General features: G+C 35.1%; 1 protein-coding gene across 3 annotated transcripts in view; it reads left to right on the top strand.

Annotated features, from left to right (window-relative positions):
• Positions 1 to 15,975, top strand: part of MICU1 (mitochondrial calcium uptake 1) — a 200,544-nt gene that overhangs the window by 88,278 nt on the left and 96,291 nt on the right. For 2 of the 3 annotated variants that reach the window (XM_049697304.1, XM_004273143.4), the window contains exon 6: positions 8,388 to 8,502. In XM_049697304.1, coding sequence (XP_049553261.1) covers positions 8,388 to 8,502 — 115 coding nt within the window. Of the gene's footprint in view, positions 1 to 7,425; positions 7,571 to 8,387; positions 8,503 to 15,975 lie in introns of all 3 variants that reach the window. The other variant, XM_033434145.2, reaches the window with a different exon arrangement.

Here is a 15,975-nt window from a genome sequence, read left to right as displayed (position 1 = left end):
TGTCTCCTTCTACCCCCACCCCAACTCCTGAAGCATGGAAGAACAATGTAGACCTTTACTAAAGAATTAGAAGACTGTATTGCACAGGGCACATCACAAAGCATGGCTAATTTAAAAGTCCTCTTTAAACATCTTTCTTTCTGGTTTTTATTTTATTTATTTATTTTAAAAATTAATTTATTAATTTATTTATTTTTGGCTGCGTTGGGTCTTCACCAAGTGCGAAGACCCAACTGAACTTCGCCGCTGCGCACAGGCCCTTTCTAGTTGTGGCGAGTGGGACCTTCTTATTGTAGTGGCTTCTCTTGTTGTGGAGCAATGGGCCCCAGGCACGGGGGCTTCAGTAGCTGTGGCGCACAGGCCTAGCTGCTCCATGGCATGTGGGATCCTCCTGGACCAGGGATCAAACCTGTGTCCCCTGCATTGGCAGGCAGACTCTCAACCACTGCAGCACCAGGGAAGTCCCTTTCTTGCTTTTAAAGAGCTACTGCAAAACATGTATTCTCTGTCCTTTCTCTCAAACACATGTGTGCACATATGTGCTCATATGCTTTCTTTTCTCTGTTTTCCCAACTTCGATACTTTCTATTACTCTCTGGTCACGTCTCCTTCCTCTTTTTGGCTCACATTTCCAGGGTCCCTTTTCCTTCTATATTTTTTCTCCCAGATGTCTTCTTCAACTTTTTCTTATGTACAGCAATTTGACCTTCTTTTGGCCTCTCCTGGTCCCTGTAATTGTATTCAGTACAGCAGAGGTCTCATAGATAGCCCTGCAAACAGAAATATCACTTTTGCTGTATTCTATTAGTTATACAGACCAACCCTGATTCAGTGTGGGAAGAGACTAGGTCTACACAAGGACATGAATACACAAGGAGGCAAGAAACATTGGGGTTATTTTGGAGTCTGGCTAACACATTGAAAAGAGTCTCACATCCAGAACATATAATGATCAATAATAAAAAGACAAACAACCCAATTAAAAATGGGCAAAAGACTTGAACAGATACTTCCCAGAGAAGGATATATTAATTGTCAATAAACTATTAAAAATGGGCAAAAGACTTGAACAGATACTTCCCAGAGAAAGATATATTAATTGTCAATAAACTAAGTGCTTAAAACACTTGGTCATCAGGGAAATGCTCAAAAAACCCACAATAAGATACCACTAAAATGGCTAAATTAAAGAAACTGGCCACATAAATGTTGACAATGATGTGGAGCAACTAGAACTCTAATACACTGATGGTGCAAGTAAAAGAAGTACAACTTTGAGGAAACTCAAAATAGCCAAAAACTGGAAAGTGCCTGTTTAATCATTAAAGGAATGAATAAATTGTGATATTCCTTGTGTGCATTATTATATGCACAATTATATGCAAAATAATTTGCATAAATTATTTATTTTTAATATTTTTAATTTTATTGGTATTATACTGCTCTGCAATAAAAATGAATGAGTTACTGATAAATAGAGTGTGGATGAATCTCCCCAACATTATGCTGAACCATAGAAGCTGGACATCAAAGAGTATATACTGGTGATACCATTTATAGGAAGTTCTAGAAAAAGCAAAACTAATCTGTGGTGCAAAAATATGGTGGGAATTAACTGTGGAGGGGCATAAAGGAAACATCAGGGATGGCAGAAATGTTCTATAACCCAAATATATATCTGGGTTACTCAGATATGTATTTATAAAACTCATTGAATCGTATATTGGATTTGTGCATTTCACCATAAGTAGATTTTACTTAAAACTGTAACAGATATTGAACTCTAGATGATACATTCGTTTTTTGCAGGGATAATTAGCAATTGTGAAACTATCTTCCTTGTATTCTAAGCTTGAGCAAATGAGTAAATATATTGCGGATAATGGGAACCAGATTTCTCTCTGTTGCAGAAGGGAGTAACACGTGTGTAAAGGACAAGACTAAATTGTGCTCTGTGGTATTAGAATGGAATTAGAGATATCATTATGAATTCATAGTTTATAATAGATATAATAGATATGAACGTAATCATGAGGAAACAGCAGCCTAATTCGAATTGAGGGATATTTTACAACATAATTCACCTGTACTTTTCAAATTGTTCCAGGTCAAAAAGTAGAAAGAGACCAAAATTGGCAGAGTAGGTAACGCCAAAACTACACACGTCCACTAAGACAATAATTAAGGTAGTGAAAACTGTCAATCAGCTTTTTCAGATCTGTGGAATCTAACTAATCAGACTTTAAGCAACTAGGGGAATGCTTAAAGAAGAAAGAAGCTGCTGAAATTTGGTAAGAGAATGTTGTGGTGTTTTAACTTCTCTGATGACCACCCCCCACCCCGCAACACAGTGGCAGCCATAAAGATTGTGCGTTCTTGGTATAGCTCCCTGGTGCCAGAGGGGGCAGGGCAGACCTTGTTTTCAGAGAATGTGAATGTGGGCCTTGATCTGTCTGGCCAATGAGGAATCAGCTTGGGGGTTTGTGTTTGTTTTGCCTACCTTGGAGCTTTCTTAAGGCTGGGGTGACCTCCCAGGTGGCATTTGTTAAAAGCATAAAGGTAAATATACTAGCCACAGCAGCTGAAGACAAGCAGCAGACAAACCAAAACAGCTGGGAAAGAAGAGGCTGCAGCAGGAGATAGGTGAGAGAACAAGGACTTTGAAATGCTCTACCATATACTGGTGAACCTGGAAGGCCATGTGCACACCCAGGGCCAAATGAATACTTAGAGGAAACCCCAACAGACCCTAACCTTTCACTTCTGGCTGATGTTTAGCTTCCAAGCAAGCAAGAAATGAAGGCAAGGGCAGAATTATAAATAGTGACTAAGCATTGAAAGAATGCCAACACAGAGCCAGTCTGCAAGGATCTTGAGAGGTTTTTTTTTTCCCCACCCTTTGGATCCAGGAACTTAAGGAAATCTCTGTCAAATCACTAGCTGACTACTAAGGTATGAAACAGAGACTTGAGTGACCATGCTGGACAAAGTATTTACAAAAGAATTTACAAAAATTATTAAAGAAATGACTACAACCCATGCAAGCAGCAACAACAAACCCTGAGGAGGTGAGAGAATCCTATTTCCAGAATTACCACATTGTAATATACAAAATGTCCGGTTTTCAAAAACATTATGCTTGTAAAGAAACAAAGTATGGCCCAGGGAAAAAAAAGGAATAGGAACTACCCTTGAGAAAGCTCAGATATTGCAACTTATTACAGACAGACTTAAAATCAACTGTCCTAAATATACTCAAAGAGCTAAAAGAAACTACAGGCAATGAACTTAAAGGAAACAAGGAGAATGATGTATGAACTAATAGGAAAAAATAGATAGAAATTATAAAAAGGTATCAAATAGAAATTCTGGAACTGAAAATTTCCTATAGCTGAAAGGAAAACTTTAGTGAAGGGGTTCAACAGCAGATTTGAATACACAGGAAAAATGATTAGTGAACTTAAAGATAGGTCAATTAATATTTTCCAGTCTGAGAAACAAAAAAAGAAAATGAACAGAGCTTATGAGACCTATGTGACACTACCAAGTGTGCCACATATGTACAATAGGAATCTCAGAAGGCAAGGAGAGAGAAAAGGGGACAGAAAGAATATTTGAAGAGATAATGGCTCAAAACTTTCCAACTTTAATGAAATATATGAATCTACCCATCCAGGAAGCTAAATAACTCCAATAGGATAAACTCAAAGAGACCCACACTGAGATACATTATAATCAAACTGTCAAAAGCTAAAGACTGTGAATCTTGAAAACAGGAAGAGAGAAGCAACTTTCCACACACAAACTATACACAATAGGATTAACAACCAGTTTCTCATCAGATACCATGAAGGCCAGAAGGCAGTGGGATGACATATTTAAAGTGCTGAAAGAAAAATAAAATTGTCAACCAAGAATTCTATACCTGCAAAATTATCCTTCAGAAGTGAAGGAGATAGATATTAAGCCATTCCCAGATAAACAAAAGTGGAGGAGTTTGTTGCTAGTAGATCTGCCCTACAAAAAATGCTAAAAGTAATACTTAAGGCTGAAAAGAAAGGACACTAGATAGTAACTTGAAGCTATATTGAGAAATAACACCAGTACCAGTAACAACATAGGTAAATATAAAAGCCAGCATTATTTTATTTGTGGTTTATAACTCCTATCTATCCCTCTGTAATTTGAAAGACAAATGCATGAAACAGTAATTATCAATCTATGTTAATGGGCACACTGTATAAAAATGTAATGTGCAAAAATAACATAAAGGGAAATGGAACTCTACAAGAACAGAGTTTTTTAATACTATTGAAGCTAAGTTGGTATTTATTCAAACTAGGTTGCTGTAAATTTAAGATGTTAATTGTAATCTGCAGAATGGCCACTAAGAAAATAACTAGGTATGGTTCCATTTATATGAACTATCCAAAAATATGAATCCATAAAGATGGAAAGCAAATTAGTGATTTCCAGGGGCTAGAGGGAGGGGGCAGTGGGATGTGACTGCTTAATGGATAAGGGGTTTCCTTCCAAATGGGGTTATGAAAATGTTCTGGAACTATGTAGTGGTGATGGTTACATAACATTGTGATTGTACTTGATACCACCAAATTTTACGCTTTAAAATGGTTCCGTGGTAAATTTTATGTTATGTACATTTTACCACAGTTTTTAAAAATTATAAAAATGTAAGCAGCGTGGTACTGGCATAAGAATAGACACAAGGATCAATGGAATGAAATTGAGAGTCCAGAAATAAACCCACGTATATATGGTCAATTTATTTTGATCAAGGGTGCCAAGACCATTCAGTGGTGAAAGAATAATCTTTTCAACAAATGGTAGGGGGTCAACTGGATATCACATGCAAAATAGTGAAGTTGGACCCCTACCTCACATTAATACAAAAATTAACCCAAAGTAGATCAATGAGCTAAATATAAAAGCTGAAACTACAAAACTTTTAGAGAAACAGGGGTGAATCTTCATGATCTTGGATTTGGTGATAGAGTCTTAGATACGACATCAAAAGCACAAGTAATAAGAGAAAAAAATAGACAAATAGAACTTCATCAATATTTAAAATTTCTGTACACCAAAGGGCATTATCAGGAGAGTGAAAAGGCAATGAACAGAATGAGAGAACATATTTGCAAACCCTATATCTGATATGTTTAGTGTATAGAATATATTGATATAATGAAACTTACAAAACTCAACAACAGAAAGACAAATAACCCAACTCAAAAATGGGCAAATGATTTGAGTAGAGATTTCTCCAAAGAAGATAATATAGATGGCCAACAGACACATGAAAAGATGTTCAACATCATTAGGCACCAGGGAAATGTAAGTCAAACCTTAATAACATACCATTTCACACTCACTAGGATGGATATAATTTTAAAAAAAAAAGAAAGAAAAAGAAAATTGAGGATGTGGAGAAATTGGAACCCTTTTACATTGCTGGTATTAATGCAAAATAGTGTAGCCACTGTGGAAAACAGTTTGGCTGTTCCTCAGAAACTTAAACATAGGGGTATGATACGACTCAGCAGTTCCACTCCCAGGTGTATACCCAAAACAACTGAAAGCGGATAGTGAAACAAATACTTGTACATGAATGTACATGGTAGCACTATTCACAATAGCCAAAAGGTGGAAGCAATCCAAATATCCTTCAGTGGATGAATGGATAAACAATTTGTGGTATATATACAATAGAATATTATTTGGCGATAAAAAGGAATGAAGCACTGATTGATGCTACAACATGGATGAACCTACAAAATATGATACGTGAAGCCAAACCCAAAAGGCCCACACATTTTATGGTTAAACGGTTAAAATGGTGAATTTTATGTCATATGAATTTTACCACAATCAAAAATAATAATAAGCCTCCAAAGGAAAAAGTAAAGATGGGCATAAACCTCCAAAGGAAAAAATAAAGATGGGCAAAGAAAGCTGTTTTAGATTAATGGAGATTAAAAAGACATGACAACTAAATGCCATTTATGATTGTGGACTACATCCTGGACTGGGGGGAAGATAAAGGAAAGGAAATTATTGGGACAATTCACTACATTTGATAATAGACTGTGGATTAGATAATAGTATGTATCAGTATTAAATATCCTGGTTTTATGAAATATGTACTGTAATATGTAAGAGAATGTCTTTGTTCATAGAAAATATATACTGAAGTATTTAAGTGTAAAGGGGCATATGTCTCCAACTTTCAATATGGTGTAAAAGAAAATATGTATCTACATAAAATGAAAAGCAAATAGAGTGATAACATAAACTGTTGGTGATTCTGAGTAAAAAGCATATGAGAGTTCCTTATACGGATCTTTCCACTTTTATGAGTTTGAAAGTATATCAAAATAAAAAGTTGTGGACAAACTTGGATTTTTCTTTTTATCTTCTGAGCAGCAGCATAGTCCAGATGGTTCTTAGAAAAATAATGTTAGATATGCTTTTTTGGCTTATCTGCCTCATTTCAGTTTGTCCTTAGACTTTTGTCTGTTTCTCGACTTCTGGATCGCAATATATTATTTATTTTATTTGCTTATAGCAGTCTCTCCGTAAGATTATTACATAATTAACATGGGTTACTCAGCTTCTATACAAATTTATTCTGGCTAGTAATGGTATGCCTTTGACAGCCTGTTCTCATTTTGTGTATTTTTTCTTATTCACATGCTTTACTTTTGCAGTATCTTGGATAATGTTAAAAATGTACATTTTTTTCTTTTGAGAAATTAAAATATTAACTTCCCAATGAACAGCTTTGCTGCTCTTTTCATCCAATAGCCTTCTTTTGTCTGAAATTTGTGTTTAATCTATTGGTAGATGATCAAGTGTGATATGAGATCTAACCTTAATTGAACATACTGGACTGGGGGCTCAGTTTTGGTTTTGGCTCAAAGACGTAATCTCTAAATTCTGTCAGGCCGGACCAGGCTTTCTGCCCATCACAAATGAGTCAGAAGCACTTTCCTAAGTAGAAACTGCCATCAAAACCTCTTACACTTTGCAGGCGTTCAACTATGGATTTTTGCCTGTCCATGGTTACTGTTTCCTATTACAAGCAGATATCCAGTAGAGGCTGTTTTGAGTGGGTTTACTAAGAAGATCATGATGATTCATTTGGTACTTGTGTCTTCAATTGGTTAACCAGTTTTCTTTCCTTTGTGGTGTATGATGGGACCTTCACTAGACAGAGGTAACCTATTGGATAGTTGTGTACCTGGATGGTGGTGTGGTGGTGCTTGCTGGTTTAATTTTCATGATACTCCTCCCAAGGTTATGCTTGCAGTGCTGCTTCTTATTTTGTGCTTGCATGATATTATTACTTTGATTGTGCTTTGTTGGTTTGGGTTTTTAAAACCTCCTATTTCTTTTTTTGGTACCCAGAATAATTCCTGAAATTTCTTTGGTTGGTCCAGAACTTATGGAAATGTGTTTTAAGTCTAACTCTTTGGTGGATCCTTTTCAGTTTTTGAAAGTATCTTCAATGTCACCACTAAGTTTATGGTTTGGTAGCAAATCAGAAAACAGGGTAAGTTTCCTTAAACACCCAGGAAGAGACTGCTTCCCAGATAGACCATTACTGAACCTGAGAATTAACTCTCTTTGTGAGCTTTATAGATTAAAGAAAATAAATACATACTTAGAGTAAAAGCTAAGTTTTGGGAGAGTTTCTTCAAATAGCTGAAATTTAGGAGCCTCCATCAAGGTCACAGTAAATGTAATTAAATTAACTCATGCCTAAAGTTTGGTGTGTGTCTGACTTGACATTATATTTCAGAGATGCTGTTTACTTTGTAAACTGTTCTACATTCCCAAACTAAGGTTCTTGGGGTTCATAAGGTAAAAGTTAAAATTAGCATTTCAGAAATTAGTTTTCTGAGCATTTGTGTGGGTGTTTACAATAGTTGCTTACCTCTTCATTTCTCATTACTAGTTGTATAGTTTCTCTTGGGCATTTAGAACTGATTTTATTTTAGTTTTTCTTTTTTTTCTCTACCTTAAATACCTCTATAGAAAAAGGTAGATTGTTTTTCAAACTAAGAGGTAAAACCAGCCCTGAAGTGGGCCTGTTATATGTTAAATGGAAGTTCATAAAATTGAAAATTTTATTCCATTGTTCACATTAAACCAGTGTTGAAACAAACAAACAAAATCATCTTTTTTCTTATAATTTTAATCATTTTAAAAACTGTAAAGGATCCATTAATTTGGAATGGCCATCAGAGAAGTGCTTATGATAAATAGCATAAAACTGTCAGATAAATGGTGATTCATCTCTAACTATTTATATTCTCATTCTGTTATATCTTCTTTTTATCTTTTGGTGGAACCCATACATTCAATAGAAAATTGCCCAGGAACGAGAAAAATTTGCTGACGAAGGCAGTATATTTTACACCCTTGGAGAATGTGGACTCATATCCTTTTCAGACTACATTTTCCTTACGACTGTTCTTTCTAGTAAGTATAAACTTTTCTTATTATTCATTTATAGGGAATATATAGGACTGTAAAAAGAGTTAAGTCGATTGGAGGGGGAAACAAGGCATGTTTGCAAAGTTAATGAACTCATTTCGAGTTCTCTGTAACTTGTATATAGAACCACCTGAGAAAGAGGAAGGAAAATAAAGTTAAAAGGTAAAGTTAAAAGAAAAAAAAAGAACAAAACTGTGAAGTCACATCTACTTTTAACTGTTTGAAGCTCAAGATAAATTATATATTGCCTACTCCTCTAGCCCTAATTAATGTTTATACTTCCTCAGTAAAACACATATTGATCTAGTATTTCCTCTACTAAAGAAGAAGATTGGCTCGGTTGTTCTAATTGTGTTCAATATTAACTTTTCAACCTTGGAAGATAACTTCTTAAAACACAGAACTCAAATTTGACTCATTTAGAGCACTGATGAATTTCTAATTTTTCTAAGCTAAACAATTTTGTTGATTAGTATGCTACTATGAGTGTTCTTAGTATTATTTTCCTTTAGTGTGACTTTTTTTAACCATTCAGAAAAAAAAAAGTATGTCTCTAGCTCTCTGTGTACATTCTATTAAAATCTACCTAAATTGATCCAAAGAGATCTGATTTATATATTTCAAAGAAGTGATTTTCAATTTTTTTTCCATGGGGGAACATATCAAACAAAAATAACCATATCTTCCTTCCCTTCTCCAGGCTAGGCATCTATAAAGATAAAACTATAAACAGTTTTCCAAACTTATGGTTACCAGGGGAGAAGGGGTGGGGAGGGATAAATTGGGAGATTGGGATTGACATATACACACTATTATATATAAAATAGATAACTAATAAGGACCTACTGTATAGCATAGGGAACTCTTCTCAGTACTCTGTAATGACCTATATGAGAAAAGAATTTAGAAAAGAGTGGATATATCCATATGTGTAACTGATTCACTTTGCTGTGCAGCAAAATTAACACAACATTGTAAATCAACTATACTCCAATAAAAATTTTTTTAAAAACTATAAACAGTTTTCAATAAATGACGTACACGGTTCCTGCCATAGCTATGACTACTCTTCACTCTTCTTCCCTCCAATTGACAGAAAAATGAAGAAATATAGACTAATAGGCCTTACCACAGCTGTCTTGGGCTACCAAAGTATCTGAATAAATTTGTAGTGGACCACTGCTCTAGCAACGTAGATGTGCATTGACTTGTTATGAAGATCCAAGATAGTAAACTAAGAGCGCTTTTTTGATCTTAAATTGTGTTTTATTAGTTATTATTTTGGTGTGTTTTCAAAACAGACTTCAGTTCAAATTCTGGTCCCATCACTTTTTGCCTGTGATTAAGTGTCAGGAGAACCACAGCAGAATCTTCAGAATACTTTGCACACTGTGTAGCTCCGTAAATTTAGGTTAAAAAAAAAAAAAAGGTCACATTGACCTGTGAGTTCTGGAAACCCCTCCAAGTAGCTCTACAGGTCTGGGCGCCTTTACTTACTGGTGCTCAGCTCCTGGCTCACCATGGTGAGTAATTTACCAAAAAATGCTTAATATTACAATATCATATACTTTCTATATTTGTCAGGAATGAGGAAATTATGATATGATTTTAAGATTTTCTCTTTATCACTAGTTTTAAGCCTTTTGATGATTATTTGCTTTTAGTATTTCTCAACCTTAGCACTACTGATGTTTTAGGCAGGATAATTCATTGTTGTGAGGGCTGTCCTGTGCATTATAGGATGTTTAGCAGCGTTCCTGGCCTCTACCCGTTAGATGCCAGTCACACACACTCTTCCCCTCCCAGTTGTGACAAACAAAAGTGTCTTCAGAAATTGTCAAATGTCCCCGGGGGAGTAGGAATGGGGAGGAATAATCCCTGGTTGAGAACCACAGATGTGGTTTTTAGCAGGGTTGTTTGGTTTCTGTATTATTATGTACCTCGAAATAGTGTTCTTTATGTTTCTTGTCTTGGGATTCTTTGAGTTTTGGGGTCTGTGGGTTTAATAATTTTCATCAAATTTGGAAAAATTTCAACTGTTATTTCATCAAATACTTTGCTTCCTCATCCTCTCCTTTGAGGACTTCAATTACACATATATTTTCCTCATATCAACCCAATAATGTTTGTAGTTTATTATCTTCATTTTGAAATTGAGGCATACACAAGATTAAAGAACTTTCCTCAAGTCCCACAGTAAGTAGATGATTCAGGGTTTGAACCCAGGCCATCCCATCATATGGGCTCCTGTCACTTGGCTTTACTGCTGTGGTCACATTTTCAGCAGTGATAAGCCATAGCTTACCATAGTGCCTCTTCTTTCTCTAAGGCTGGGCTGTGGAAAGGCTGGTCATAAAACTCTCCTGTAGATAATGGGCAGTTCATGCATCTTTGCAATCTGAATGTTGTACACTGCATTGTTTACTTTATTTAACAAGACATGGAGGAAAATATGCCACAGAAATTACATTGAGTCAAGTTATTTCCCACATTCTAATTGCTGCTAGGACGATAAGAAATGAGGCACTCAGTGGATCAACTTCTTTGTGGATAACAAGGAATCATTACATCTAAATACACTAAATTGTTCCCAGGTTGTCCTGCAAGAAGGAATGCAGTTCTTTAAACACGAAAAGCTTTGCTAGGGAGTGGCTTGGGACTAGGGGAAGTGCATTAGTATATTTATTCATCTGTTACTCTGGTGGACAACATGGACCGTTCTTGAGATTTCCAGTGGAAAACCAGCCACAGCAACGTGAACAGCATAGCCCAGATAATGCAAGACTGTTGTATTTCTAATTAGCTGGGGTTTTTTTCAAAACTAATAGACTCAATGATGTTCAAGAAATTGTCATCATTTTGAAGAATATAAACACTCTGCCCAAATGGATTGACACTTGGAACCTCTCAGTACTTTAGAAACTCTACCATGTTGTCTAAAATAAAATTCGACAACCTTATATAGTAAATTATTTGTTTTCTCTCTTTCGATTCATGATTCGTCTCCTAAAAATAAAATTAAGAAAGCTGCTTTACTGGGACTTCCCTGGTGGTCCAGGGACTAAGACTCCATGCTCCCATTGCATGGGGCCCGAGTTTGATCCCTGGTCAGGGAACTAGGTCCCACATGCCGCAACTAAGAGTTCACACGCCACAACTAAATATCCTGCACACGGCAACAAAGATCCCATGTGCCTCAACTAAGACCCGGTGCAGCCAAACAAATAAATATTTTTAAAAAGGAAAAAAAAAGGAAAGCTGCTTTGCTAAAAATGCATGTTATGCAGTGTAATTTCCTGCATTAAATAGAGTTAATTCTTCTTAAACTTTTTAGAAGTTTCATTTTTTTAGCTAAACAAGAATTTTTTGGACACACCCAGAATAACAACCAATTTGGCAGCAATATCTTTGCTTACAATAAGCAGTGGCATAAATTTCTCACTCTTCTTTGTATGTGCTTTGGATAATGGGGGCCTTCTTTGGCCAGCCTAAAATTTTAAATACCTTTTATTGTGTCATACATACACACTTATGCATACACATCTCCTAAATCCCTTTTTTGCTTTCTTTTTACTCCTTGGCACTTGTCACTATTTAATAGTCTATATAATTGATTTCTTTTTTAAAAAAATTATGTAAGTTTCAGGTGTACAACATTATAATACAACATTTTGCATACACTACAAAGTGATCACCATCACAAGTCTAGTTACCATCCATCACCATACAGTTAACCCCCTTCACCCATTTTGCCTACCCTTTAACCCCCTTCCCCTCTAGTAACCACTAATGTGTTCTCTATGAGTTTGTTTCTGCTTTATTTTGTTTCTGCATTTGTTTTTTTAGATTCCATGTGTGAAGGAAATCATATGGTATTTGTCTTTCTCCATCTGACTTAGCTTCACTTAGCATAATACCCTCAAGGTCCATCCAGGTTTGACAAGTGGCAAGATTTCATCCTTTTTTATGGCTGAATAATGTTCCATTATATTTATATGTATACCACATCTTCTTTATCCAGTCATCCATTGATGGACACTTAGGTTGTTTCCATTGGCATGGCTTTGTAAATAATGCTACATTGAACATAGGGATGCCTATATTTTTGCAAATTAGTATTTTTGTGTTCTTTGGATAACTACCCAGAAGTGGATAATTGATTTATCTTCTTTATTGTCCATCTTCCTACCTAGAATGTAACTGCCTGACAGTGATCATAGGTTTGTAATGATATTCGCTACAAATTTGTAATGATATTCATCACAAACATATCTACTGTATAAAAAGCATTGTGGCAAAGTAACAAAGCAAGAATTTTTTTTCAGTTTTCTCCAAAAGGAAGTTTATCAAACATGAGACTTGACTTTGCTGTTTATATCCTGAATTGAGAGCCGTTCTTTTAGCCATTGATGTCCTCAGTCTGCATCACCAGTGGAGTGAGGGAAACATGTTTTTAAATTAATCTACTTCTAAATAAGCTTTCTTATAAGAAGTATATATACTTTCTAATAACTACAAGTTTTCTTATAATTCAGAATTCACATATTTGTATCCCCCTCTTACCCTAATCCATAAATTCTGTTGCTTCATACCCTATCTCTCTGATCAGGTTTGAAGGATTAACTTGAAGAGTTGTCAACGTGAGCCATAGCATCTGTATTAAGTAGAATATTAAGTATTTACTAAATAACTACTCATTAATAAAATAAATTCAGATTCATTCTAGGCAAGATAAAGAGACTGTTAATAATAATTATTATTAAATAATTTCCAAAGAGCCTTTGATCCTTAAAGTAGGTTAATAGGAATTGAATGAGAACACAGAAGCATGGCTTAGTTCTCTGCACTAACCAACTACAACATTAGCGATGGTCTTAAATCTTATAGTTGAAGTCAGAGATTTTTCTCCATAACTAGGTACAGAGAAAGGTTGTCAAGGTTTATCTTGAATGCTATATATTATTTATTGATTTGGAGCATTCAATAGCTAATGCTAAGATTCACTAGGTTATGATAATATAACTTGGAATCAGGATCTTTGCCACTGACAGTTATGAAATATTTATTTTTTGTTCTTTGTCTTCACACATTTTCTAACTAAAGTTATTGACCCTGTGGGCTAATAACATAAAAACAGTTCTAGATAGCTTGAGGAGACAGTAATAAAATGATCAAAAAGTTGATTATTAAGCATTCATTCTTACTATTTACTATTAATCTTTGAAAAGCCACCAGAAAAATCAAAAGCAAAAAATGCTACGGCATGTTCAGTACCTAGGAACAGACCTAATGAAAATCAGGCATAGGTCAATGTGTTCTGATTTTGATTCCCTCTTTATATTTGAAGGAATTAGTAGAGAAATTTAATTAAGTGGGCTTTCACTGTAGGAGAATTCGATTTACTGACAAACTACATCCTCATTGTGATGCATCTTTCTCACAAATATACAAACCTTTTGGGAAATTACAGCAGCATTCAAGTGAAAGTTTATAATATTTTATTCCTCTTGCCATATTGAAGTCAAGAGCTGATCACAAAGTGTATGTGGCTTGGAGATAGCGGTACCATTCTGTGCCATTCTGGCTAATGAAAATGTTATAGAAGTTATAGATGAAAATAAGTTTTTCAGGTTGAGTGAGTCTGTTGAAAAATATGGGCAAGGACTGTTGGTGGGAATGTAACTTGATACAGCCACTATGGAGAACAGTATGGAGGTTCCTTAAAAAACTAAAATTAGAACTACCATAAGACCCAGCAATCCCACTACCGGGCATATACCCTGAGAAAACCATAATTCAAAAAGAGTCATGTACCAAAATATTCATTGCAGCTCTATTTACAATAGCCAGGACATGGAAGCAACCTAAGTGTCCATCAACAGATGAATGGATAAAGAAGATGTGGCACATATATACAGTGCAATATTACTCAGCCATAAAAAGGAATGAAACTGAGTTATTTGTAGTGAGGTGGATGGACCTAGAGACTGTCATATAGAGTGAAGTAAGTCAGAAAGAGAAAAACAAATACTGTATGCTAACACATATATATATGGAATTTAAAAAAAGAAAAGAAAGAAAGAAAATGGTCAGAAGCACCTAGGGGCAAGACGGGAATAAAGATGCAGACCTACTAGAGAATGGACTTGAGGATACGGGGAAGGGGAAGGGTAAGCTGGGTCAAAGTGAGAGAGTGGCATGGACATATATACACTACCAAATGTAAAATAGATAGCTAGTGGGAAGCAGCCACATAGCACAGGGAGATCAGCTCGGTGCTTTGTGACCACTTAGAGGGGTGGTATAGCGAGGGTGGGAGGGAGGGAGATGCAATACGGAAGAGATATGGGGACATATGTATATGTATAACTGATTCACTTTGTTATAAAGCAGAAACTGATACACCATTGTAAAGCAATTATATTCTAATAAAGATGTTAAAAAATTTAAAAAAATTTTAAAAATTAAAAAAAATATGGGCAAGGCAACATACTGAGATCTGTTAACAGATCTAAGGCAGTTACAAATCTGTTTTATTGACACATCAGAGTTGAGGAAGTTATAGAGAAAATTTGGTTTAGCTATTTTCTGTGTAATTTTTGTGTCTAGGATTATCTGCCATTGCCTAATTGATATTATGAAGGGTAAGACAAAGCAGAAAAGAGTTAATCTTATTCAGTGGTATTTTACCCTATAAAAAGTGCTTAGAACTTCAGAAAGACTCATTTGCATGCCGTAAGGCCAAAAGTATTATATTTCACTGTGTTGTTTACCATTAACTTCTTTTGCTAGCATAACCTGTTCTTATGGTTAACTCATTGGTTTTATAATAATGTAGCTTCTATCAAAACAATAAAATAATGCATTTAAATATATTAAATGTTTATTAAGTTAAATTCATTTTGAGCCAGAGATTTATTTGAATGTGTCATTTCAGTAGAGCCCGTTGTTACAGAAAGTTGAAGCATTTACATCTTTGTATCAACAACCACACAAGAATTTTGTTCACATTAACAAGAAATAAAGTGGTGTTTGTGTTTAACTCTCTCAAATCTCCTTGTGACTATACTAGAAGATCAAACTATTTCATCTGCAAAAGGAAGTTTATCCTTTGGGAACAGTTGCTTGAGATTTGTTCTGAGGGTTCACAAGGCGAAGGGGAGAACAGAGACTAAAGAAGCAAAATTGTGGCTTATACAAAAATAAGGTCTAAATGTATTTTGACTGTATCTTGAGGAAGATTTTATAATTTTACACCCATTAGAAAATCAGTTCTTGTTAGCCTTTTCATGCTTTTTATGAATAGTTTTATTTGAATTGATCCATTTTCATTTTTTTAATTGTAATATTGTAATAATTCTAATAGAATTCTAATATTGACCTAAAATCTTATGGAAATCGGGTTGAGACCACATGATTTCTGTAGCTCTACCCTTTCAATACAAGTAGTCAAGATGG

This window comes from Orcinus orca, chromosome 14 (assembly GCF_937001465.1).
Source record: "Orcinus orca chromosome 14, mOrcOrc1.1, whole genome shotgun sequence".
In the NCBI taxonomy this organism is placed as follows: Eukaryota; Metazoa; Chordata; class Mammalia; order Artiodactyla; family Delphinidae; genus Orcinus; species Orcinus orca.
The sequence above is the reverse complement of the archived record's forward strand: the minus strand, read 5'-3'. Positions and strand labels throughout refer to the sequence as shown.